General features: G+C 40.9%; 1 protein-coding gene across 1 annotated transcript; it reads right to left on the bottom strand.

Moving 5' to 3' along the window:
- Positions 1-6,882: 6,882 nt before the first annotated feature.
- LOC141806705 (protein NLRC3-like) lies at positions 6,883-22,990 on the bottom strand. Its single transcript, XM_074692344.1, has 9 exons — positions 22,917-22,990; positions 22,684-22,833; positions 22,361-22,596; positions 18,673-20,053; positions 18,142-18,609; positions 17,690-17,866; positions 8,472-8,648; positions 7,360-7,533; positions 6,883-7,072 (listed from the first exon to the last, which is right to left on the bottom strand). Exons 1-9 carry the CDS (start codon positions 22,988-22,990, stop codon positions 6,883-6,885), a joined length of 3,027 nt encoding a protein of 1,008 aa, XP_074548445.1.
- Positions 22,991-26,303: the final 3,313 nt, after the last annotated feature.

The following is a 26,303-nucleotide window of genomic DNA, read 5'->3' as shown; positions in this document are numbered from 1 at the left end:
TTTCTTATGGACCTTTTTGCATTTTCTATACACTTTCTTACTCTTGTTTTCTTGATTGCTGCTGTGACTCCTGAATTTCCTCACAGGGATAAATAAAGTATATTCTATTCTATTCTATTCTATTCTATTCTATTCTAAATGCTAAGTGTGGCTGCTGTTCTACATCACTGTACCATAACTTATTTATCATTCTCTCATCAACTTCATGAGGTTGGGCACACTCATAGCGCTTGGTTATACTGACACATTGCCGTTGGGCAGCAATTTTTGCTTAGTGACAGCTTACGTGAATGATCGATTGAGAGGATCAGCTAAAATGTCTGATCACCAATACTTTACAAAAAGGCCACAACTGGGCCGGATACAATACAAGTAACTGGGATTGGACATCCCTGTCGAAGACAACTTTTTACCACATAAAACACGACGAGGTAAGGTATTTATAAGTACAGTTACATAGCACTTGTGTTTGAAACGTGACATCAAGGAAATGTTGTAAGTTTGTACCACTGGCTTTAGAGGGATTGTTAGTCCTTGTCATTATAAAGATGGTCACGCATTTTGGCTGCAGTTGCAGCGTGTAGCTCCATCCAATCAGATGAGTTATGGTTCTTAAACACTAAATTCAACCTGTTAGCAGCATCAAAATGTGCGGTTGTTCTGTGGACAGCTGTAAGAAACGATGCTATGCAACAGAGGCAACATCTATGTTCGGACGGTCACAGAGCAACCAGTGTTTTGGAATTAGTAGCGACCATGCTAACTGGTGACTCCCAGCCAAAGGTATCAGTGATTAACAGCCAAAAGTCACCAGTAAAAAGGGTCACACTTTACACTGATACACCAGCGACGTCTGTGGGTGTGTAAATCAATGTGCTGTATTTATCCAGTCAAACAGGTTTGACCACAAACAAATAACATTAACTACTTATATTCAAAATACAGATTTGACTTTGCAAATTTAACAAAAAAGTTGGTTTGGGGCCGATGTTCTGACCAAACATGGACTCCATATAGTGAGGAAATATTAAGGGAACCAACAAATTATAATTAACAGAAATAGATTTTAGGATCAAAGTAAAATTAGGTACTATTATGAAATGCTGAAACAGTCTTTTAACCCTAAAATACACAACCATTAGTATTGTGATTTGGTACAGTTCTCGGGACGTAGTTTTCTGGTTCTTTTATTATGAACTGAGTCAGACTCAGCAGTCTGTGTGCTTTTTTTGGTTTGGGAGGGTTTTCTGATTTAATGGCGTATGTTTACGTCCTGGTCTGTCACAGTCTGGTAAGTGTCCACAGATACTGCAGTCATGAGCATCGAGTGACAGTTGTGTGTTTAAATTGCTCTCTGGGTACAAGCTTTCTCCTCTAAAAATATCTGTCCACCTCATATATCACCTTATATATGTCCACTCGCTGATCCCTTCTGTCCACTCACTGTTATTTCACTAACCTGGGAGCTGTTTACTATCTGTCAAAGGGATGATATTAAGTAAAAAAATGTGTTTATGGTGAGGCTTAACTCCCTCACTTCGGCTGACAAACTGTTATACTCCGCAGTGCTCCTGCACTCAAGTTGTGCATGCATCCGCTGTTGCTGATAAACATATAATACCAAATACAAACACAAACTAATTTAAAAAAGCATTTTTTAAAAAGGGAATACCCAACAAAAAGAAAAAAAAAACCTTAAGTGACTGTCTATCCTTTTATCATGATCTCAAATTTTCAGTTCATTCCCTTTCCAACATAATATTCTTTCCACTTAGACCATCTTTTTTTCTGATAGTGTAAAGGTCCCCCTCATTTTATAAGTTAAGCTTTCCAACTGATATATTTGATGAACTGTTTCTCTCTATTTTTTGGATCAAGGGACATGTTTTCTGAAGCCAGGTTCTTGATGTTTGTTGATACGCTCAGAACACTTAACAAATATTAGTCATCTCCATTACAAATTTTCTCCACTGTTTTACCAGCCCTTAAAAAAGAAAACAGACCAACTTAAACGATAGCTTCAATTGGTCACACCTAAATTAATGAATCAATCAATCAACACAATTCATGAAGTCAAATGAACTTAAAAATGTGATTGTTCTCAAATCAACATTTTGCAACAGTCCAACTTAAGGTTTTCAGTTGTTTCCACTCAATAGTTTGCAAAACCCAAAAGTAAAATCTGACAAGGTGTTTTTATACTTTATTGCACTGTAAAAATGTGACAAGTTGAGCTTACTTAAAAGAATCTAGGAAACCAATTGCACTTGGTAAATATAACCAGTGGTCTCAATTTAAGTTTATTTTGTGTCTACTTGTAAAGTTTACTTTACAGTCAATTGTATTTACTTCATTTTAACCCTGAGTGAGAAGGGAGCAGCCGATGTTAGACTCTGCTGTACATTGAGATGTTGACCTGCCAAGGGCACAGGCTTTCTGTGCTCCACATGGCATGGACATGCTCATCTAGACCTTGTCCAAATACAGTAAATCTCTTTTGTGCCCAACTGTATCCCGTTTATTAGGATCTTCTTTTATTTCTGTTCTCTCAGAACAATTAAGTCCTTCTTCATTTTTCATTATTTTTATTATGAGCCAAATCTGTAAGGTGTTTCTTATCCAAGCATCACTATTTACAGTCCTACTTTTAGTCTTTGTACAAAGAGGTAATGTTTTTATTGAGACATGGCACGTGTACTTTTCTATAGATCTCTATCTTACTGCAGAGTTATTATTTAGCCAGGTGATGACAGATGGTGTTTGAGCTGCACAGTAAAAAATCTTTAGATCATGAATAGCGAGCCCCCTTTTTCTTTAGACATTTTTAATGTCTGCATTTTAACCCTTAGTTTTTTTTCCCCATCCCACACAAATTTACTCAAAATTTTTCCCAATTTTTAAAATCATTTGCACTAATATGCAGTGGTACTGTCTGAAACAGAAATGGGAAGCAAGGGAGTACAGTCATACCAATAGTCTCTATTCTACTGTACTATACTTGATGAGACAAATGTTCTCCACCTCCACCTCAGACCCTGCCTAATTTGTGCTACTAGGTGATTTAAGTTGATATGATATATATTCAGTCAATATTATTTGGAATAATGGTTTTCAAGTATTTAATACTGTCCATGACCCATTTCCAAAGGTATATTTGGCTTTTTGTAATTTCTCTACTGACTGGTGCACCTATCACCATTGCTTCGCAGTTCTGCATATTTAGTTTATATCCTGATGCTAAGCTATAATTATCAAAAAAATTTGCACGAGTGCTTGTAGTGATTCCCCTCGGTTTCTGATATACTGGACTACATCATCTGCATATAAGGCCAGTTCATGGGATTCCTCTGATATTTTCACACCTTTAATTTTGTCTGTTGCTCTAATATAATGTGCTGCCAGAGGTTCAATAGATCTCCCTGTCTCGTTTCTCATTTTAACTGAAAGCAGTCTGACAGGGTCCCATTTGCTTTGACCTGTTCTCTTGTTATTTTGTACATGGCTTGAAGCCATTTGATAAAAGTGTCACGGAATCTAAATTTTATACAAGCTTCTATTATAAAGGGCCATGACACCCTATCGAATGCTTTTTCTGCATCCAGGGTGAGAATCAGTGCTGATAATTATGATGATGCAAAGGTGCAGGTACTAAAATAACTGGTTCATTGTTCTTAAAAACAATTTAAGAACAATAAAACAATTACTTAGTACCTAAAACAACCCATTAAAAAACTACAACAAGAGCAGAGTCTCAAACTGGGTTCAAAAGCCAAGGAATAAAAATGGGTTTAAAGGCGTGTTTTAAAATTGGACAGGGACTCGTCTTATGTGTGTGTGTGTGTGTGTGTGTGTGTGTGTGTGTGTGTGTGTGTGTAGTGGCTACAGAAAAAGCTCTGTCCCCTCAAAGCTTTAGATTCAATCTCTGTACCTCAAGGAGCAGCAGATCAGCTGAGGCATCGAGAAGGAGCGTGAGGGTGAAGGAGCTCAGAGAGGTACAGTGAGGCCAGACCATTTAAAGATTTAAAAACAAATAAAGGAATCTTAAAATGGACTCTAAAATACACATTTAGCCAGTGGAGGGTGGTCAGGATGGGAGTAATGTGCTCCCTCTTATGTACTCCAGTTAAAAGTGGAGCGGCCGTGTTTTGCACAAACTGGAGATGTGCACTGAGCACTGACTGACTCCCAGGTAAAGAGCGTTACAGTAATCCAGCCGAGATGTAATAAAAGCGTGGATTACGGTTTCAAAGTGCTGCTGAGCAAGAAAAGGCTTCACCCTTACCAGCTGCCTAATCTAAAAGAAGCTGGACTTTACCACAGAGTGTATCTGCCGATCCAATTTAAAATCACTGTCCTTCTCAAAACCCAAGTTTGACACTGTTGGCTTCAAATAATCGGCCAAAGGGCCCAAGTCAACAGAAGAGCGTTCACATGGGCCACTGAGACCAAAACCATCACTTCTGTTTTCTCTTCATTAAAATTTAAAAAGTTTGAAGACATCCAGGTCTTGATGTCTTTAAGACATGCCAGAAGAGGTGTTACAGAGAAAGCGTCATTCTTTTTCAGGGGCACATAAATCTGACTTTAGTCAGCATAGCAGTGAAAAGAGATGCCATGCTTTCAATAGAGTCCAGGGGTAGAAGATACAAGGAGAAAAGCAGGGGCCCTAAAATCGACCCCTGTGGAACTCTATACGACAGTGGGACAGGGCTGGACTCTGAATTTCCAAGATTCACACTCATGCTTCTATCAGCCAGAAATGATTTGAACCACTGCATTGCAGTACTACTTATACCCACTAAATGGCGTAGCCGAGCCGCTGGTGTACTGTGGTCCACAGTGTCAAAGACAAAAACACAGGCTCAAACTCATCAAGAGCTGCAGAACAAGGAACAGGGTCAGAGGAATCAGATGTAGGAACTAAGATGAGAGTCCTTGCAGCAGCAACCTTATCAATATAAAAGTGCGGGAAGCTATTGCACAAGTCAGGAGATGCCTCCAAGCTGCCAGGCTGTGGGGCATTAACAACAGTGTTCTGGTAGCCGCGCCAACAGTCCTTTAGACTTGAAAAGAAACCTGCAGCTTGTCCTTCTTCCACCTCCACTTGGCTTTGCGGCACTACCGTCTAGCTGCTGGAGTCTCTTCATTGAACCAGGGCCCAGATTTAGCCTTAAGCTTCACAGTTTTTATTGGAGCCACAGAGTCTAGTATGGTTCAACAGAAGGAGTAAAACCAGGAGCTGAGCTCCTCTGTGCCAGAAGAAGCAGGACAGACAAAGAGCTGATCAAAAGCCGCAAAGAACCGACCAGCTGTTGGAGTTAAAACCTGACGTCTCTGAACAGGAGCATCAGATTTAACATCAGCGCAAGAAGAATCGACTCCGAACAAGACAGGCATATGATCAGAGATCACATCGTTACAGATCTCTAAGTTAGAAACAGATAAACCTTAAGAGAGGACGAGGTCTAATGTGTGTCTATGTTCATGTGTGGGACCAGATACCCACTGGGGCGATATATCAAATTAATTTCATTAATTCTATTTTGTTTTTTCCATCCATATGGAAAAAAAAAAAAATCTTAATATCGAGTTTAACGTTCCCCGGCTCTCCACTATTTTGACCTGGTGCATGTAATACACATAGTAACCACACCTGGAGGACTGGCGCTGTATCATAAACAGACCGCGGCCAATATTTGTTTGCTCAGAAGAATAACACACACAGGATACACATGAGAGATAGAGCCCGCTTAAGATACTGAAATTGAAGACAGTATCGTTCCTAAAAAGGGTAACGTGACTTTGGTGGTTTGGAGATGGTTTGGATTTGTGAGGTCAGACACGGAGCAGGCCGATGTCTTGTGCAGACTTTGCAAAAAGAGTGTGAAAACGAAGGGAAGTAGCATAACAAATCTCTTCCAGCACATCAAGCAAAGGCACCTGGCAGAGTGGGAGCAGTGTGTTAGGTGTCATCTTTCAAGCATTGAAAGAACTTAGTGGGCCAAAAAAGCAAGCAAATAAAAATGTGTCCTCAGTCTTTTCACCTGCAGGTCAAACAGTAAACCCCCTCTTCCCTATTACTATCTGTAGCAGCTAACGCTAATGCTAACTCTGGTTTTGTGAACCCAAGATGGTTTTCAAACAGGAGGACAATTTAATAAAAAGATAAAAACCAGTCTTAAAGGACATACCATGCATACATACATACACTCACCAGCCACTTTTTATTAGCCACACCTGTCCAACTGCTCGTTAATGCAAATTTCTAATCAGCCAATCACATGGCAGCAACTCAATGTATTTAGGCATATAGACATGGTCAAGACGATCTGCTGCAGTTCAAACTGAGCATCAGAATAAGGAAAAAAGGTGATTGAAGGGACTTTGAGCGTGGCATGGTTGTTGCTGGTTACAGCTTTATACAGAATTGAGATGGATCCGGACATTTTGGCTGAGACATGATTTATATGAGATTTTCTGTTTGATTTATTGTCAGTTATTACATCTAAAAATTGTTTTCACACACAGTTCCAATGTCAACTTCATTTATTCAAATGTTATAATTAAGGTCTGCTGCCCTGTAAACAAAAAGAAGTGACATGAAGAGAACACAGTGTGGGATACAGCGCTGTTTAAAGATGGTGAATAAAAAGAAAACCTCAACAGACTCTGACAGTGAGCTGCAGAAAAACTCAACACAACAGTCGACTCAGACACAGCATCACAACAAGCTACCTGCAGCCCGTCATCCTTCTCTCACAGCTGCACTGAGGAAAGCAGCCGCTGACAAGTTTAGAGGTTAACAGAAAAAAAAAAAAACTGTCTTTGCTCTGATACTAAATGTGTTTGTTCCATTACAGCTGAAAGCAGCAAGAACTGAGCTCAACACTGAACTGACCTCAGAGTCTGCAGGCTGCAGAGAGGACTCTCCTGGAGATCAGACAGAGGCTTCACTCCTAAACCATCCGGGTAGTTTCCTGATAGGTCCAGCTCTCTGAGATGGGAGGGGTTGGACTTCAGAGCAGAGGCCAGAGAAGCACAACTGGACTCTGACAACCTGCAGTTACTCAAACTGAATGGCAAAGAAATGGTGAAAATAATATTTAATTTCTTATCCAATAAGAAAACTCTTCACATTCATTTGAGAGATCTACAAAGAGGGGATCATTTTCACACTGACATAGAGTCACACAGTCTTTTCTGAGTGCAGACTACATTTAGTACTCTAAACGTCCAAAGATGGACTAAAGAAAATCTTCAACTCAACTTCAATAATGTGAGAAATGTCTGAACAAAGTCACAACTTCAATTGTTCAACATGTCAGAGCAACAGGAAGAACAGAGAGTCAGTGAACTGACCTCAGAGTCCGCAGTCTGCAGAGAGGACTCTCCAGAAACCCACACAGATGATCCACTCCTGAATCTTTCAGACAGTTGTGGCTCAGCTCCAGCTCTCTAAGATGGGAGGGGTTGGACTTCAGAGCGGAGGCCAGAGAAGCACAGCTGATCTCTGACAAATCGCAGCTCTTCAATCTGAACGAAAAAGTGTTGGAATGTTGGAACAACAGAAGAGTCTGACAGTTGAAGTTTTTTTATTACCTCTCATTCCAGTCTTTTTCCTCAGGAAACATTGTTGAGCAGGCGAGCAGTATGCAATCCTTCTCAGTTTCTCTGTCTGTGTATGGCTTTATTTTTAATTCAGTCCATTTGTGATTTTAGAGCAGTGGTTCCCAACCTCTCTGAATGTTCATATAATGCCCTGAAACTGACTTTAAAAACATCAACATGTCCTTTAAGACGGTTTCATGTAAATGACAACCAGCTTCCACTTCAGTTAGAATGGAGACACTTCACCCACTCTCCTCTGCCAGCTTCATCACTGGCTCCATCCCAAAAAAACTCATTTTGTGCAGCCAAACCAATAAAAAGCCCCTTACACTGTAAACCTTGTGATGTTGAATCTTAAATCAAACAGGCTGAACACGTTAGGAATTGTGGGAAAATATGAAGCAAAAACAAGTAGAAGGATTTCTTTGAAGAAGAGTGGAGGCAGAACATCAAACCATCTCCAGTTTAAGAAAAGAAGTCATTGTGAGCATCACAGAGCTTCATGAAAAAGCTGGGGAAAAAACCTAAACTGAAAGAATGACAGAAAGCTGAAATAGAGATATTCATAGGCTCTTTGTGTGTTTGGGTTATTAAACATGATGGTGTATATAATCTAAAATCAGCTGTTGAGAGGCTCTGAGTGAAGTGTTAAGTGTAGCTTTCTTCATCCTGTATCAAGGTTTGAAATCTGGAGATCAACATGACTCTGCCTCTGTCGTCAGACTGAACCACTGAGGAGGAAAATTCATTTTTGGCATCAACTTGCTCAGAGTTGATCAGGCGAATAAAAGCATTATTTGTACTTTAATCTTAACTTTCACATCAAATTTTTCTCAGCACTACAGAAAAACTGATGAACTGACCTCAGAGTCTGCAGTCTGCAGAGAGGAATCTCCAGAAACCTACAAAGCTCATCCACTCCTGAATCTTTCAGCTTGTTGTTCCAGCTCAGGTCCAACTCTCTGAGATGGGAGGGGTTGGACTTCAGAGCAGGGGCCAGAGAAGCACAGCTGATCTCTGACAAACTGCAGTCCCACAATCTGAAAGAAAAAGAAATGATGTGAGTTGATGAATCCTTCAGTGTTTAATAATGTGTTGAGAGTTGAAGAATATTAAATGTGAGAGTCCAAACAGCTGAAGCCAACATCATCCAGGTTCATAACTGTCAAATACAACATGTGACAAAGAGCTCTCATTAATATTAATGTCAGTGTCTTGTTACATTCCTCTGAGGAGACTGTGACTGAGATGTCTTCATATGTGTTTTGCTGCTCTTCAGGCTGTGGGCCCAGCCCTGCTCCCTGCTTTTGCTCAGTGGCAGCAATCCTGTTTGAAAAGGCCCCCTCTGATGGACATTTTTTGCCAGTGTTTTGATTTTTCCTCTCCTCATATTTCACTTTAACTTTTGCATGGACTCTGGCCAGACAGGCAACACACTGTGAAGTTCTCCTGGATGATTATCTTTCCTGATTGTCATTGGATGTGAAGTGTGTCTAGCACAGGTGAGTTAAAGGGTAGAGAACTGTATCATTTGCTGGATATTTGTCAATACCTTACTTTACAGATTTAACATGCTAAGCTAGGGAGCCCAGGTTTTTTTCGTCTCACTGTGGGAAAAATGTGAAAATCTTAGTTAAAAGTAAATTAAGACAAAAAAATAAATAAATAAAATGGAAAGTTAATGTAAAATTGGTCCAGTAGATGGCAGTGCTGCCTTACTGATGTAAACGAACAAGTTATTTTAATGTGTTCAGAAGCCTGTTGGACAAGGACGGCTGTTCTTTGCTGTGAACTTTATCTGTTAGTAAAGAAGTTTGTTTTGTGTATACTCTATGCAGAACCACTGATTCATCATTCTTTTTAACAAGGTGGTGATAGCAAATAAACAAAGTGGAATAAAAGCAGCAAGCGACGATAAGCAGGCCACTACCACACTTGAGCCAGTCTCGGCATGTCCCAGGTGCCGCATATTCAGCAAGACCTGCCTTAGCCAAAAACCATGTATACAGAAGACTTGGGTAGATGGCACTATTCCTATAACCCTTTTGCGTTTGTACTCAAGAGTTGGACTGTGATTATGTGTGGCTGCTGCATGCGCAGCAAGATCTGCCTCAGTAAAAGCCATGTACAAATAAGGTCTGGCCCCATGAGAAAGCTTACACGGGCAATTTTACACATATAGAGTAGGTTGCAGTACTGCTTTTGAGCTGTAGGTATGGCCGTAAGTTTGACATATGAATCATCTTCACTCATGTGGGTGACAGATTGTTAAAAAAAAAACTTGGATGGTTGAAGCATGTTTAAAGGTGTTTATTAGAGTAAATATTAGTTGTGTCCAACAGATTGGCAAATATATGTGAAATGTACTGCCATGCATTTCTAGAGGGTGAAGCTATCGCAGTAGCAGAGATTTGAGCTCATAAATATGTTGGGAGGTGGACCTTGGTGGAGGTGGAAGTAGATTGGCCCTATAAGAGGGAGATATAATAGCTTCCTGGTTCATGGTGAGAAATCAGAGTTTCACACACCATAGACATAGAGCATAGACCCTTCAACTAGAGGTCATGACCTGGTCAGTGATGCTTTATGACGGCCTGGAAGACAATTCTGAGCACCAATGAAAAGAAGGCATAAAACAAGGGAGGGCTCTTTAACCACATAGTGAGACATATGAGCTCTTGCTAACAGTAGAGGGCGCAGTACTAAAAGGTGGAGAAAAAAAAAACATATAGATGCACTTTGGCTGAGACACTGAACATGCGTGTGCGTTTTGGTTCAGATCCAACATTTTATAAGGGAGCTATTAAGATTTTCATTTAGAGGAACATATCCTTAAATTTGGCAGATGTTTTTGGCCACGCACAAAAATTCTCTGATAACTTTTAATCGGCAATATGTGTGGTATTCATGAAACTTTTTGAAACTAATTTGAAAAGACCTGAGGAACCAGTTCCTTTAAATATGTACCCTATAATGATGAAATGAAATGAGCTTACAGCAACGTTCTTGTGTGATTTATGAAATGTGCTTGGCAGGGCTGATCACTGCGTACACCTGATTAGGTGTTGATAAAGGTGGTGGCTCAAAACAATGGTAATGGAGTTTAAAACATTCAGTTTACACATCCTATGTTCATACCTCGATTAATTCAAGGGCTCCAGGCTAACTTTGAGCATTGGTTGCACTGATGCACCAACCTTTTTTTTTTTTCTTTTTTTTTTTTTTCTTTTTTTTAGGTGCACCACCACAGAATTAAGGTGCAGCCAAATATTTCATTCTGCCACCTTACTGCCATCTGGTCACCTTTTTTGTTGCTTTCCATGACCTTCATTATTTGAAGCACAATTATATAGAAAAAGAATTAAGTCTTCAAAGTGCTTCACTGATTTGAAATCAATCATTTTAAACCCAAACATGTAGAAAGATAAAACATTTCCAAAACAAAGTGCCTGTTCCTAAAGTGTTTTACTGAACTGAATTGACATTACTCCATTTTTCTATACTCTTTGGCAATGTTGTATACCACATAGTGTTTTTCTGAGGCCTTGTCTGTTTTTGTTGTAATATAAAGATTTATTTCTTTATATCTGGGCTTAAAAAGTGCTTCAAATTTATCAGACTGGCTGATGCACATTTATGAATAATACATAAGTGTAGTAACATGTATAGAGGACATGCCTTTTTTATTAGGGGTGATAGTGATACAGTGCCCTACATTTAAATAAGGGACAAGACACAAATTACCTCGTACATAAATAAAGTAGTTATCTCCATTTGGCATCACCTTTAGATTATCATCATGATCAGAATGGTAAAAGGAAGGTATAATATGGAAAATTGTGGCTGTTGTCACCCTCAATTTTTTTGATGAGACATTTTGTGCCTTTATCCTGTTATATGTTGACTATATAGTTGGGTCATTTTGGAGCGAAACGTGACCGCGGTGAGCAAAGGTCCGTTTCTCAATGGATTTGTAATCTCGGAGGGTTAAAAAACAAATTTAGCTGGGGTGTATTTTTTTAAATGGCAGGGAAAATTTTTTAGAGGCCGAAATCCAAAATGGCTGCCATGGAAATGATCTTTTTAAAGGCTTGACCTACAATGATGGACAATACATGTTTTCAGACCTTATTTTTGTTGAGAAATACATTTTTCAGGGTTACAGAATGATTTGACCTTATTTTCACCTTCAAATTCAAGATGGCTGCCACTTTTGGTGTTTTTTTAGGGTTTTTGGGGGGAGTTTTTGCTGTTTTTGGGGCATATTTTTTCAGTACTGTTACAAAGTCTCTATAGGGTTATAATGGAAGCTCTGCTCATGATGAGTTGAATAATATACAGTTAAAGTTCACAGAAATAACATCTGAAGTCAATAAAGTAGATGTTTATGTGTAAACAACACTTGTTGATTGCCCATTTCCCATTAAAAAGGAGTTTGCAGAAATGACTTTTCAGGTCTATATCACAATATTTTTGGCTTTAATAAATTGTTTTGCAGTTTCAGACCAATGGAAACGAATAGATTCCTTTATTTCGCTCCCATTTAAATGAATGGAGATTTGTTATCACCATGGAAACCACTGGAACAAAGACATATGTGTGATGTCACAAGGAAGACACAGGCCGTTTTCAAATGTGCCCGATACATACAGTGTATGAAAGTAGTATGTAGTAGGCACTGCACACTGCATAGTACATACTACATTTTAATGTAGTATGTACTATGACTGTTCTGTTAGGTTTATTCTGTAGCAAAGCAAATATAGGATTTATTTTCCATACTTAATTTTGATTGTACAAAACAAACCATGAATAGCCGACATGTTGACATTTCAGTTATTAATCTGCAAAAATATTGCCAGAAGCAGCATTTTATATGAAACAGTCAGTGGTGGAGAATACTTATTATTTCGGAGAGGAATTACTTATTTTGTGACAGCGTACAACGGCCTATTAGGGCCACTTAAAAGAAAAAAACACATCAAGGATAAACATCACACACACAATTCAGTATTAAGAATGAGGTGAAGCGGGAAAATTTAAGGTGGTGGAAATATAGAGGTGACTCTTATATTTGTATATTTTGCTGCTCTGATTGTTAAAGCTTCGCTCTCAGTCATTTACAACTCAGGCGCTTTGCATTGTGGGCAACAGTAGCGATGCAGACTGGTCCAATGCATTCTGTGAATTTTTTCCCGAATCAGTAAGTCATCGGGGTATTTTTTTTCATACTGCAACTTTGCTTTTGTTTGCATACTGTATACTACTTGCTACATTTTGGGAAAATGAGTATGCACTGCTAGTATAGAAGGCAAATTCGAAAACGGCCGCAGTGTTTTCCTGCTTGTTTACATGAAAAAAAAACTATGATGATTGGAAGGGACATTCCTTTTCCCTTGTGATATCATTATTTCTCCAAGCAAAAGTTATAAAGGTCTCAGCATTTCGACATTCAGCATTTGCACCTTGTCCTGGTAAGGGAGCTTAAATATCTCAGTGAACCTTTAAGGGATAGTTCAGTTTTTTTGAAGTGGGGTTGTATGAGCTCTATGTGACCACTAAGGACATTAGATACAGTAGAAGTTGTCTCCTCTCCCTCAGTAAGACACAGACTGTAATCTCTGGTGACGAGGAAATAGACGCTAACAGGGACAGACGGTACCAAATTCAAAGGCTATTTTCTCTGCCTACAAGAACTAAAATCAAAAAGTAATACCACAGTTTAAGAGTACGATACATGAAATATTTTTTAAGTGCATTAAGTCTTCGGAAATATAAACATTTATCCTGACCTAACTAACTGGTCATGTGTCCTTCCATGCAGTGCTAGTGCGCTCTGTCCCCCCTCCTCCTTTCAGCTGTAGGGAATGTAAACAAGCTGTGCTTCAGGCACCGGTTGAAGCCTCGTGTAAGTTTGATCAAGTATCGTAATTCTTCTCAGCGTAGGAAATTCAAAATGAATGACTATGACAGTGACGATGAAGTTCCATTCACTTTGGAACCAAAAGGATACCTGTATGAACCGGAGTACACAGAAGAGGAGCTGCTACAGATGGCAGAGGTAACATCCACAGACGCTGCCTCACAATCCGTAGAGTACAATCAAAAGGAATTACGATACTTGCGACATCACACATATGTCTTTGTTCCAGTGGTTTCCATGGTGATGATAAATCTCCATTCATTTAAATGGGAGCGAAATAAAGGAATCTATTCGTTTCCATTGGTCTGAAACTGCAAAACAATTTAACAAGGCCAAAAATATTGTGATATAGACCTGAAAAGGCATTTCTGCATAGTCCTTTTTAATGGGAAATGGGCAATCAACAAGTGCTGTTTACACATAAACATCTACTTTATTGACTTCAGATGTTATTTCTGTGAACTTTAACTGTATATTATTCAACTCATCATGAGCAGAGCTTCTATTATAACCCCATAGAGACTCTGTAACAGTACTTAAAAAAAATATGCCCCAAAAACAGCAAAAACTCCCCCCAAAAACCCTAAAAAAACCACCAAAACTGGGAGCGATCTTGAATTTGAAGGTGAAAATAAGGTCACATGTATTGTCCATCATTGTAGGTCAAGCCTCTAAAAAGACCATTTCCATGGCAGCCATTTTGGATTTCGGCCTCTAAAAAATTTTCCCCACCATTTAAAAAAATACACCCCAGCTAAATTTGTTTTTTAGCCCTCCTAGATGACAAATCCATTGAGAAACGGACCTTCACTCACCGCGGTCACGTTTCACTCCAAAATGACCCAACTAATATTTTGAGGGTGACAGAAGAAAGAAAATCAGATATATTCAAATAGTTACCACTGGTAGAATCAAACCCACGACGCAGTGAAAAGCACAACTGCTCACAATTTACCGCACTGCACTCTGACCACTTACGCACTTACTTTCCACCATCGGAAGCAAACAGTGTAGTATTTCACACATCTTGAATCACAGTTATTCTGGTCTAGTTTAACTGTCGGGGTACGCCTGTCAATAAATCATGTTAAGGCGAGCTCAGGGAGGACGGAAACCTCCTGTGGAGCTGAAGGGCAAAAGCTCACTTGATCTTAATTTCCAGTATGAACACGGACTGTTAAAAGCGGGGTCTCACTATCCTTCTGACTTTTTGGGGTTTTAGGCAGGAGGTGTCAGTTACCAAAAGGTCTCAATTTATTTTTACAAACAAGAACATCATTCACTAAAGTTCTAGATTAATTTAATGTGAGACATGCAGTTCACAAGGTGTCTTTCAGAAGCCCGTCTGAACTTCTCTGAGCCGCAGCTAAGGTAAGACTGACTGTAAGCCTGACCGGGACTAGGCTTGTCATGCTGGCTGATTTACTATGGTTACCAAGCCACGCTAGCCCTTATGCCTCATTTGTGGAACCAAACTCTCACTAAAGTTAGCAAGGCTAACCGAAAGAAGCCAGGCTTTGAGCTAAGCTAGCTTCATGGAAAACCCCCTGGACAATTCTCCATATATCATTAACAGACAGTAAGGCAACTCCGGAAAAAAACAATTTATTTAATCTCAGCCATCATAACACCATCGTAACAACTTTCTACAGTTATATCCGGACAACACCTGGTGACAGCAAGTGAACAGCAAGCTCATTAGGAACTTTTACCCTTCAAAATGATGCCCACATTATCCAGGTTATCCTCTGGCTCTGCTCTCTGATGAATAGGGCCTATTGCACATTACTGCCACCTCCTGCTCTGGAGAGGTGTTGCAGATGGGATTCCTACTCAAACCAATTAGGCTGAGTTAACATAAAGCAATCTTGAAGTTTTAACGATTTTACACATCATGCTTAAGCAACATGATTTAATCATGTTTAACCACTAAACATGAAATTATCTAGGAGAAGCAACATGTTTGACTTATGTTGGTTGAACAAACACCCATGTTGATTTTTTGAGTGTTCTTTTGTTAACTGGGAATGCTGAAGCCAGCAATCAGGAAGAGATCTGTGCATATACTCTAATACAATATTAAATTAATCAAACTTTTCAGTACTTTTTAGTTCAATTCCCTATACAACTGATGGAAAGAGAACCATAATAGATCTGTGGCTGAAATACTTCCATTGTGTTGTAGTGTATTTGCAGAGCATTTTTCTAATGTGTTGTGGTCTTTGCAGTGAGTTTTTCTAATGTGTTGTGGTCTTTGCAGTGAGTTTTTCTAATGTGTTGTGGTGTGATCTCTGCAGCGCTTTTTCCAAATGCTGCGCACATGTTGTCAAATTGATAAAGACGTTTTCTTAATTTGCCTGTGTTTTTTTTTGCATGTGTTTTCATAAGTTGCAGTGCACTGAGCTCTCAGGGCCACCGTAAAAATCAGTTCTAATTTCATCACTTTGGTACTTTGAGGAGAGAAGGCAGTAGATATGAGACCCTGCTTTACATTGAAATATTGTCCCTCAGGGGCACAGGTTGTCTGAGCCCCACGGCACTGACTGGTGGTCTGTGCTCCATGGCATAGAGTCTTGAACCTATTGACTTCTGCAGTGTGCCAAATGGTTAATATACTTATAAATGAAATGTTTGACTAGACTATCATGCTACTTAATCCAATTTTGAAAATACAAAAAGATACATTTATTTATTTTTGACACAGACAGCCAGTCCACACCACACAGAGCATAGGCAGCTGATTGATACAGCAAGGAGCACAGACAGCTGGTCCATGCTGTGACGCACAGACAAACAGTCCATGTCATGTGGAGCACAAACAGCCTGTGCCACTGCTGCATGTCTCGAAGTACAGCAGGATCTCAGAAACTAATGACTTTAAGTTGTGCTTACTTGAACAGAAACAAAATTAAATCTACTCTGAAATGATCAGTTCTAACACTTAAAGGGGACATATCATGCTGATCCCTGATTTAATACTTACATATAATATAATAAATTTGAAAACAAGACCTTTAACCTGACTTTTCAAAAAAAGAGATATAGTATTTTTTCTGATAACCTAGAACGAGATTTGATGCCTCTGAAAATAGGTCATTGCCAGTTGGCCTTCGTGAAGACACGAGGATCCTTTCTTTTTATTGGAGTAATCTGATAAAGCAGCTCCTCCTCTGTGATGTCAGTTAGTCACACAACCGCCACCGAGGGATACACCCACCAAGAGCCGAGTATAAACGTATAAACTCTACATGTTACAGTACTGGTTTGACTCACCACACTGAAGTGTCCTGAGATGATCTGTGTCCAGGTGGATTTTCTTCCTCCTGAGCTGCAGAACCGTCTGGGTCTGACTCGGGGTCCAATACAAAAGGATGTATCCTACACTCTGCCATTTTATTAGTGCTATCAATGCCTTATGGTGAAGTTTTGGCAAACAGAAAACTCGCTCGGTCTGCCCCATCCAATATGGCGATTTTGTACATACTGCCATGCTGCAAAAACCGCCGCCTGGCTCTACCCCCTCCGCCCCTCTGATAGAACTTACCAATCAGAGCACAAAGGGCTGTGACGTTGTGAGGTTACTGGAGGTCATTCTCCAAACGGAGCGTTTCAACGAGATCTTCAGAATGGCCTAAAATGAGGGTATTGAGAACACTATTGTGGGGCAATGAAGGAACTAAATGACTTGTACTGAGGGCAGAAATGCTTTACAGGCATCCTAGTCTGGCATAGTGAAAAAGAGAAACAAGCATGATATGTCCCCTTTAAAACAGACATTTAAGTAACTTGAACTAAATAACTTTAAGTTTTCACGGCTTAATCCAATGAAGCTATTTGAGCTTTGAGGTTTACAGTGCACTGTACGGTGAGTGATTTTATTTTCAAGCTCTGTGGTTCTGGAGTTATTAGAATTGTTTGATTTTCCAGTGAGAGACACAGCTCAGGTCACGTGATTGACAGGCGCCCTGTAGCTGTTTGAACTCACAGCCGGCATCATATCAAATGTGGCTGAGTCCACTGTTGGATTCATTTCACACCTTCAGGAACGTCGTGGAGACTATGTCCATGTTTTTACTATCTATGGTAGAAATTTAGTCTAAATTTCACAGGTTACAGTTTAACTACAAAAAAAGACTGAGCTTCAGTCAGTGAACTGACCTCAGAGTCTCCAATCTGCAGTGTGGACTCTCCAGACCACCTGACAGAAGCTCCACTCCTGAAAGCTTGTTCAACTTGTTCGCGCCCAGGTCCAGCTCTCTGAGATGGGAGGGGTCGGACTTCAGAGCAGAGGCCACAACTTCATAGTGAGCCTCTGAGAGGAAGCAGAATGTAAGTCTGTAATAAAGAGAGTTAGAATGAGAGAGGACTCTTTAGTCTGTGAATGTGTTTGATGAGAACAGAGAGGATCAGATCCTGTTTAAACTAAAAGTCATCAGAAAGATCACAGACTGAAACATCTGAAACACATCAGAGATAAAACACATCATGTTAGACTTTAAGAAACCAGTAGATCACCATCTCCAAAGGAACCAGGATTTATAGTCTGATTATTTTCACATCTAAACTCTTCTATCAGACTGATTTATAATGTTGATCTCAGAGAAACTTACACAGCCTTCCTGCAGTTCCTCACAGCTGGAACCAGTCTACGTTTTCCCTCCAATGATGTTTTGTACTTCTTCAGATCTAGCTCATCCAGAACCTCCTCTGACATCTGCAGCATGTAGGCCAGAGCAGAGCACTGGATCTCAGAGAGTTCCTTCTCTGATCTGGTCTCTGACTTCAGGAACTCTTGGATCTCCTGGTGGACTGAGGGGTCCTTCATCTCCATCAGACAGTGGAAGATGTTTATGTTTCTGTCTGGAAAAACCTCATCACCGTTCATCTCCTTCAGGTTTTTAACAACTCTTTGGATCATCTCTGGACTGTTATCTGTGTGACCCAGCAGACCTCCTAAGAGTCTCTGGTTTGACTCCAGAGACAGTCCATGAAGGAAGCGAACTAACAGGTCCAGGTGACCATTTTTACTTCTCAGAGCTTTCTTCATAGCTCCATCCAGGAGGTTTGCCAGGGTTGAGCCTTTAAGTTTTTGTCCCAGAGAAGCTTTTAAAAGTAATCTGACACTCCTTCTGCGTTTTTGTTCGCAGTCTTGCTCTCCCAGGAAATCCTCCAGTGTTGCTCTGTCTCCATGTGTGAAAGAGTGGAACATGTAGACTGCAGCCAGAAACTCCTGAACGCTCAGATGAACGAAGCAGTAGACTGTTTTCTGGAAGATCACACTCTCTCTTTTGAAGATCTCTGTACAAACTCCTGAGTACACCGAGGCCTCTGAGACATCCAGACCACAGCGCTCCAGGTCTTCTTGGTAGAACAGGATGTTTCCTTTCTTCAGATGTTCAAACGCCAGTCTGCTCAGCTTCAGGAGAACTTCTCCGTCAGCCTCCATCAGCTCCTGAGGACTGGTCTGAGGACTGGTCTGAGGACTGGTCTGAGGACTGGTCTGAGGACTGGTCTGAGGACTGGTCTGATGAGCCTCAGCGTACTTCTTCTTCTTCCTGTGAGTCTGAACCAGCAGGAAGTGTGAGTACAGGTCAGTCAGGGTCTTGGGCAGCTCTCCTCTCTGCTCTGTGCTCATCATGTGATCCAGAACTGTAGCAGTGATCCAGCAGAAGACCGGGATCTGACACATGATGTGGAGGCTCCTGGAGGTCTTGATGTGTGAGATGATTCTGCTGGACACATCTTCATCCCTGAACCTCCTCCTGAAGTACTCCTCCTTCTGGGCGTCAGTGAAGCCTCGTACTTCTGTCAGCCTGTCCACGCGTGAAGGAGGGATCTGATTGGCCGCTGCAGGTCGAGAAGTGATCCAGACCAGAGCTGAGGGAAGCAGGTTCCCCTGGATGAGGTTTGTTAACAGCACCTTTACAGAGCACTCCTGTGTGACGTCAGACACACGCTGAGTGCTGAGAAAATCCAGAGACAGTCTGCTTTCGTCCAGGCCGTCAAAGATGAACAACAGTTTACAGACAGCCAGCGTCTCTGCTCTCAGCTTCTCTAATGTTGGATGGAAAACATGGAGCAGCTTGAGGAGACTGTAGCGCTGGTCTTTGACCAGGTTCAGCTCCCTGAATGAAAGCAGGACCACCAGACTGAGGTCTTGGTTTCCAGAGCCCTCTGCCCAGTCCAGAGTGAACTTCTGCACTGAGAAAGTTTTTCCAACCCCAGCCACGCCGTTTGTCAGAACCACTCTGAGGACTTTCTGCTGCTCAGGTAAGGCTTTAAAGATGTCCTGGACCTTGATGGGAGTGTCCTGGAGGATCTTCTTGGAGGCTGTCTCCAGCTGCCTCACCTCATGTTGGGTATTCACCTCTTCACCTGGTCCCTCTGTGATGTAGAGCTCAGTGTAGATCCTGTTGAGGAGGGTTCCACTTCCTGTTTCATCACTTCCTTCAGTCACACGTTCACATCTCCTCCTCACACTCATCTTGTGTTCATGTAAAAGCTCCTGCAGAGCAACTGGCTCTGAAAAAGACCAATTAGAGTTAGACAAAAAAGAGAATGTGAAATTCAAAGGAACATTCCCATGAGCTCATCAATATGAAAAGAGGAGCAGAGTCCTCACAGCTCCCTGTGTCCATGTGTGCAAACTAAAGCAAGAAGCAGAGAAGACAGTGAATGAAGAGGCAGAGGACAAGCTCATCGGAGCTGAGAGAAGAACACAGATGAAAGAAGAAACAGCAGAGAGATCTGCAGGAGCAGAAAAACCATCAGGTTACGTTTGAAATGTGATGATGATCTTAAAAATCTGTGTGCTGTCTGACAGGATCGTGTCAGCGTCCTCAGTCCTCACCCTGTTTTTCACACCTGCTCAATCCCCAGATATGGAAATGTGCTAAGGTTACCCCCCTTCAAAGGTGGAGACTACTCCGATGGATTTAACTATCGTCCCAGTAATGTGTTCCCGCTGTTTTTAAAATGCTTTAATTGATTTTATTGTGTTCATTAAGGCTAGTGGTTATGTCCAGTGAGGGTGAGGATGACAGCGAGCAATCCAACATCCTAATCAGATCTACACCTCAGTCCACCCTCCACCGCCTCCACCCATCTGCAGACCTGTGCTGACACTGCCACCGCCCCCATCCACCCTCAGATCTGTTCATACAGCTCCATCACCTTCAGCCATCCTGAGCTCATCATCTAAACTGCCTCCACCAGCCATCGGGTCTTCACCTCCACCACCTCATTGTTATGGTGGAGGTCCCAGTGCCAGTCACCATGCCACCATGTCACCAGAAAGCCCACGAACACAAATTAGAGCCCAACATGTTTATTCGCATCTTAACACTCCTTGAGGAGATAAAAGAAACGCAGAAGATCTACGGGAGAATCTTAAAAACGTGTGTGAGTGGCAAGATTAGCACCACACCTTATACCTCAGAGGGTTTCCCCTTAAAGACAATTAATGATGTGGAAAGAATGGAAGAAAACTTGGGAGACGCTGTCTTCATGTCTAAACTGGTACATGCAGTGAATTTTATCTGAAACTTCCCAGTATTCTTGACTGGTTTACTCCAGCATGATAGATACATTTGCTTTGTATTGCATTTGTTTTATCTCAGGTGGTAGATGTGGCTGATATCGGGGGAGCAACTGTAGACGAGGCCATGAGAAGGATGATGAGCTTCCTCCTAGACCATGGCTTATCCAGGCAGTACAACTTTGTGGGCCGAAACGGGAAGAGAGAGTTCAAGGTCTTAAAGCTGTTTGAAGTCATATATGGTAAGTGCATGTGAACAAAGGTGTCACAATATCCTTATGTTATAAATGTGTTGATTGGACTGTAAAGGCACCCACAGGTATGTCTCAAAAAATTGAATATTGTGGAAATGTTAGTTGATTAAGTAATTCAATTCAAAACATTAAAGTCATACAGTGGGGGAAAAAGTATTTGGTCAGTTCCCAATATTTAATTTTGGCCATATACTTTTTGCCCCATAGAAACAAACAAAGTAGAAAACATGGAAAATATTTTACTACATTGGTTTGTCTGGTGAGTCTTTGCCACACCCTTTTAAGTCCAAGCACACCACCTTGTGCATGTTTTTAATATTGCTGAGGACTGAAGAGAAATCTTTTGCAGTCCCTAATGAGGGTCAGTAGGACAGAAACGCTGCAATAAATGGCTTTAAAAAAAAAAAAGATAGTGTTCAGAGATTTTTCTCTACTCCTCCATTTAAAGTGATACTGCGGGATGGAACAAGTTGGGTCCTATCACAAGGTTTAGGGCAGACATGACCCCTACAGCAGTGTTTTTGTGCAGCAGAAGCCCAGAGCGCTCGCACCAAACACCCCCTCCCTGCTCCTCTGCCGGTTTCCTCTGCAGTCAGACGGGGCCATATTTTACTTGACCAAAAACAGAAATAAACAGACTCCCACCAAAAAAATCTGATATCCGTCTGCATTCACACTTTATTTAGAGAATTTTTAGCGCGTTACCTTTACACAAAAACACCGCTAAATAAGTCTCTAGTTCTCATCGTGTCTCTTCGTCCTAGCAGACTACCTGCGCTTGTTTATATCTGGCACACTGCGCGCGCGTACTGATGCACTCGGCGGCGAGCGGCCCCGTAGCCAGCTGTGGCTCTGCAGTGGAGGTAGCACTGTTTTACGACACGCTGGGGCAAAAAACCATCAGGTTGCATTTGACTTAGCTTTGAAATGATGATTCCAAAAAATTTTTATGCTGTGTGACAGAATCATGTCAGCATCTTCAGCCCTAACCTTGTGTTTCACACCTATTCACACAAACACACAGGTGTACAGACTTACTTTGTTCGGAGCTGCTCTGATGGCCTGTCTGAGGTCCAGGTCCTAGTCTGGGTCTCTTTCCATACTGGGGACAGGGGGGGTCTCCTGTTGAGCCAGACTGGTCCCAGTATGAGGTGAGGCACTGTCTGCAGAACCAGTGTCCACTGCTGGTAGAGACTGGATCCTTCAGGACTTCCTGGCACACAGCACAGCAGGACTGCTGCTCCTCCACAGAAACAGGACTCCTCTTCCTCCCCCTGTGAACACAGGTTCTTCCATTTTTAGGATTTGTTGACTGTTGTTGAAGAAGAATCAGGAGAACACAAGTGAAAACAGGGTCTTACTTTGGCTGTGAGGGTCCAGGTTCATTTCTGAAGTTAATAGGATGATCGTTGGACCAGTTACTCTTCACAGACAGACCGCTGGGTCCAGGAGACTCTGCTCTGTCCTCCTCTTCCTCTAACCTAACACTCATGACCTGGTCTGAAATCAGTCTGAGAGATTCAACACAAACACACACTGAGAGCTCAAATCCTGAAATGAACCAAATGTTGGATTAACACTCAGCACATGTCACCCTCTGCTCTGCTCTCTTTGACCCACATGGAGACTGACACCTCCACCTTCCCTGCTGAAATACGTCTGAACCATATGACCAGTGGTACTTTGACCTCCTTTATCTACAAGTTATCATCTGGCTTTGTCTTTGTGATTGGATGAGTGTGTGTGTGAGTGTGTGTGTGTGTGTGTGTGTGTGTGTGTGTGTGTGTAAACAGGGTGAAGACCCACAGTTATTTCTGAATGATGTGATTACTCTGGTAGAAATCTTTACCTGTCAGGTGTGCTCTGTATTCATCTCTGAAACATATTCTCAGAAGAGGAACTCTGCCACATCTCTTCTACCCCACAATATTATTTTCAAAAAAAAAAAAAAAAAAAGACAACAAAACAATTCAAACAATATAAAAATAAAAATAAAAAAAAAAAAAAAAAAAAAGAAGAAGAAGAAGAGGTTAAAGTAAAATTAATTAAAACAGTGTTAGGAGAATAAAAACAGAGAAGATAAAATATGTAAACAGTTCAAATCAAAGGATTCAATTAGGATTAATTAATCTGATTTAAAAGTCTAACACACCTGGAGCCATGGATTAAAAAGGTGTGTTGAGTTAAGTCAGATCCTTGGCCCTCTCTGTCTCCCTGGTGAACTTGTTATGAACTTTTTTATTGTCTGATCCATCTTTCCTGGTGTTTCAGGGTCTCACCAAGGAGGGGAAGGCTGCACAGCTGCTGGCAGATGGTTGAGGGCAGGGACCCAGACTCTACCTTCTTCGTTTCCATTACCACAACACTCCAGCAGGAGTGCAGTTGTTCTCATGGCAGCCTGTGCAGCCCTGGAATCTGGGTCCTTGGAGACTCCAGGACTCAGACTTATTCATCAAATGCCCTATTTCTGGTGTCTCTGGTGTCAAGGACCACCTGAGCCTGTCCTCACTGCAGCTCTGAACAGCCTGGCTCTGCAGCCTCCCTGTGCAGAAAGTTCACACTGGAAATAACCCAGCAGCCTTACAGGGCTTTACCAACCAGCTGACATACTGAGAGGAGAGCTGCAAGCATCAGAGAGGGACACACTTTGGCTCTATAAAGGTGGATAAGGTCTCTATGGAGTACTGTGATCCTCACTTAGGGTGCAGCCCTCATCTAGAGCCTCAATGGAAGGGTGAATGAACCTTCAACCTAACATAACTTTGCTTTAATGTGATAGAAAACAGTCAGTGCAAAAATAAAGAAAGTAGTCTAGAAAGTTGAGTGGGAACTGTTCTTTTGTAGTCTATATTCTGTCCCTCTGGTGCCCCCCTAGTGTCTTTACAAAATGATCTCTATTTTTCTCCCCTTGTGTTTAAGAAAACCTTCAAACCCTCATTTTAGCTGCTATATCTTTAAGACTCCCTGCTCTACGAACCCCCTTCCTCTAATTGGCCAGCCTATCAGGGACGAACCTATGAGCGGACCCTGGTGTTTGAGGTCAGTCCCTTCTCCATGTCATAAACCAGCTTCCAGAGTGGAGTCTGACATCACTCAGTGTTGGTAGTGGAGAGGAGCGAGAAGATGTGTTGTTTTCAGCAGGATGAGAAAACCTTCTCCCTCATTCTCAATGTTACTTCTGCAGACTCAGGTCATTAAAATTCATTTTACCACTTCAGCTGAGCTCTCAGTGATTGTTTTTTCCCCTCAATCATTAGGAAAGGGGGCCATGGAGCAGGGCCCCCGGGGCCAGCTCTCACACAAATGAAAAAAGTAATGTTAACTAGAGAAGTTGCATTTCCTTGCAGCAAATGCAACCGATGGACTCCTCTCCAGCACCCTGGAGTAGACCATACCAGGAAGGCTGAGGAGTATAAACCCCTGTGGTTGGATTACACCTTCTGGTCCCCCTTTTTAAAACCATACCATACCAACCATAACTTTTCCCCACACAAATGTTACATATGGAATAACAGAGATATTTACTTTAAACATAATTTATTATCATTTAAAAACTAGGTGGATAAAAATACCATTTTTGTTCATCAATTGTTTAACAAGGAGGGGCAGTTGCTTACATTTTGTACATTTTTAAAAACATTAAATTTCCCTGTGAAACCCAAGTAATGTGCAGTTGTTTTTGATGCTGTTCTGGCTGGTATAGGATTTCTTGATTCATCTACTTCTAGAGATTGTGGATGTCAAAATATTTCCGCTGAGTTGTACAAAGTTAATTTGGATCCTTTCATAAATCCAAAAACCAACAACAAATGTATAAGGGAAATTATTTTAAGACATTTCTGTAGTACACCTGCATCTGTCTTTGTCTGGAACAATTTGTATTGGGATGTTAATTGGGAATAGACTTGGTTACTACCTAGACCCAGACTCAGGTCTTTAAAATTCATTTTACCACTTCAGCTGAGCTCTCAGTGATTGTTTTTACCCCTCAATCATCAGTAGAGGGGGCCATGGAGCAGAGCCCCAGGGGCCAGCTCTGACACAAATGAAAAATGAAATGGTAACTAGAGAAGTTGCATTTCCTTGCAGCAAATGCGTTGAAATGCTGAAGCTAAAAAAGTTAAAATTGTAGTAAAAAAAAAAAAAAAAAAAACTAAGCTAAAAAAGTTAAAATTGTAGTGAAAAAAAGAAGCTGTGAATGTGTAATAGAATAGTGAAATAGTTGAACGAAGTATGAACTGTAGACGGAGGAAAGAGGAGGGAAACAAGGAGTGAAAACAGAGAGTGGATACAGTGAGAAATGTAAAATCTGCCTATAAAAACTTGATATAATAAATAAAAATCAGAGACATTTTAAACAGTAAAATCTCCAAAAAAAAAATGTTAAAGAAAGCAGAAATCTATGACTAATGTGTAAATAGTAAAAATCCTGTGACCAGTTTAATGTGTAAATGATTTATAAGTCAAAGTCTGCAGAAGGTAAAAGCAGGAGTGAAAGCAGAAAGAGTTAAATCAGTAAATTATTTCGGTCTCTGTTTTTGATGATAAAATGTGTTGAATATCGTTTAATCATTTAAAATTACAGGGGGTAGAGATATGAATACTACAAGCACCCTTCAGCTGGAGGTAAAATCAGTAAAATGTGATAGAAGTAGAAGAAAATGTGGTTAAAGGAGCTGTGGATCCAAAAAGGGCTTTGCAGATGGATGGAGGACTTAAGAAATGGTGCTAAAGTCTTTAAAATGCCCAAACATCAGTTTAAGTAGTGGAAAGTTCAGTGAAAATTTTAATGCACAAATACGGTCTGTAAGTGGAAATAAGTTGAAGCAGATTTAGAGGGAGAAGATGAAGTTTCCCATTCATTTCAGATGGGGATCTCTTTTTTTTCAGGAAAAAGTGAAATAAGTTAAAAAGTTGAAGATTTTGAAATGAGAAAAGTCATAGCACACATGCCCTATACAAGTTGAATTCTTTATAAGTG

The sequence above is a fragment of the Halichoeres trimaculatus genome, unplaced genomic scaffold (assembly GCF_033239565.1).
Source record: "Halichoeres trimaculatus isolate MK-OKI-2021-1 unplaced genomic scaffold, fHalTri1.1 fHalTri1_scaffold_17, whole genome shotgun sequence".
Taxonomy (NCBI): Eukaryota; Metazoa; Chordata; class Actinopteri; order Labriformes; family Labridae; genus Halichoeres; species Halichoeres trimaculatus.
This window is presented reverse-complemented; position numbering and strand designations above follow the sequence as displayed.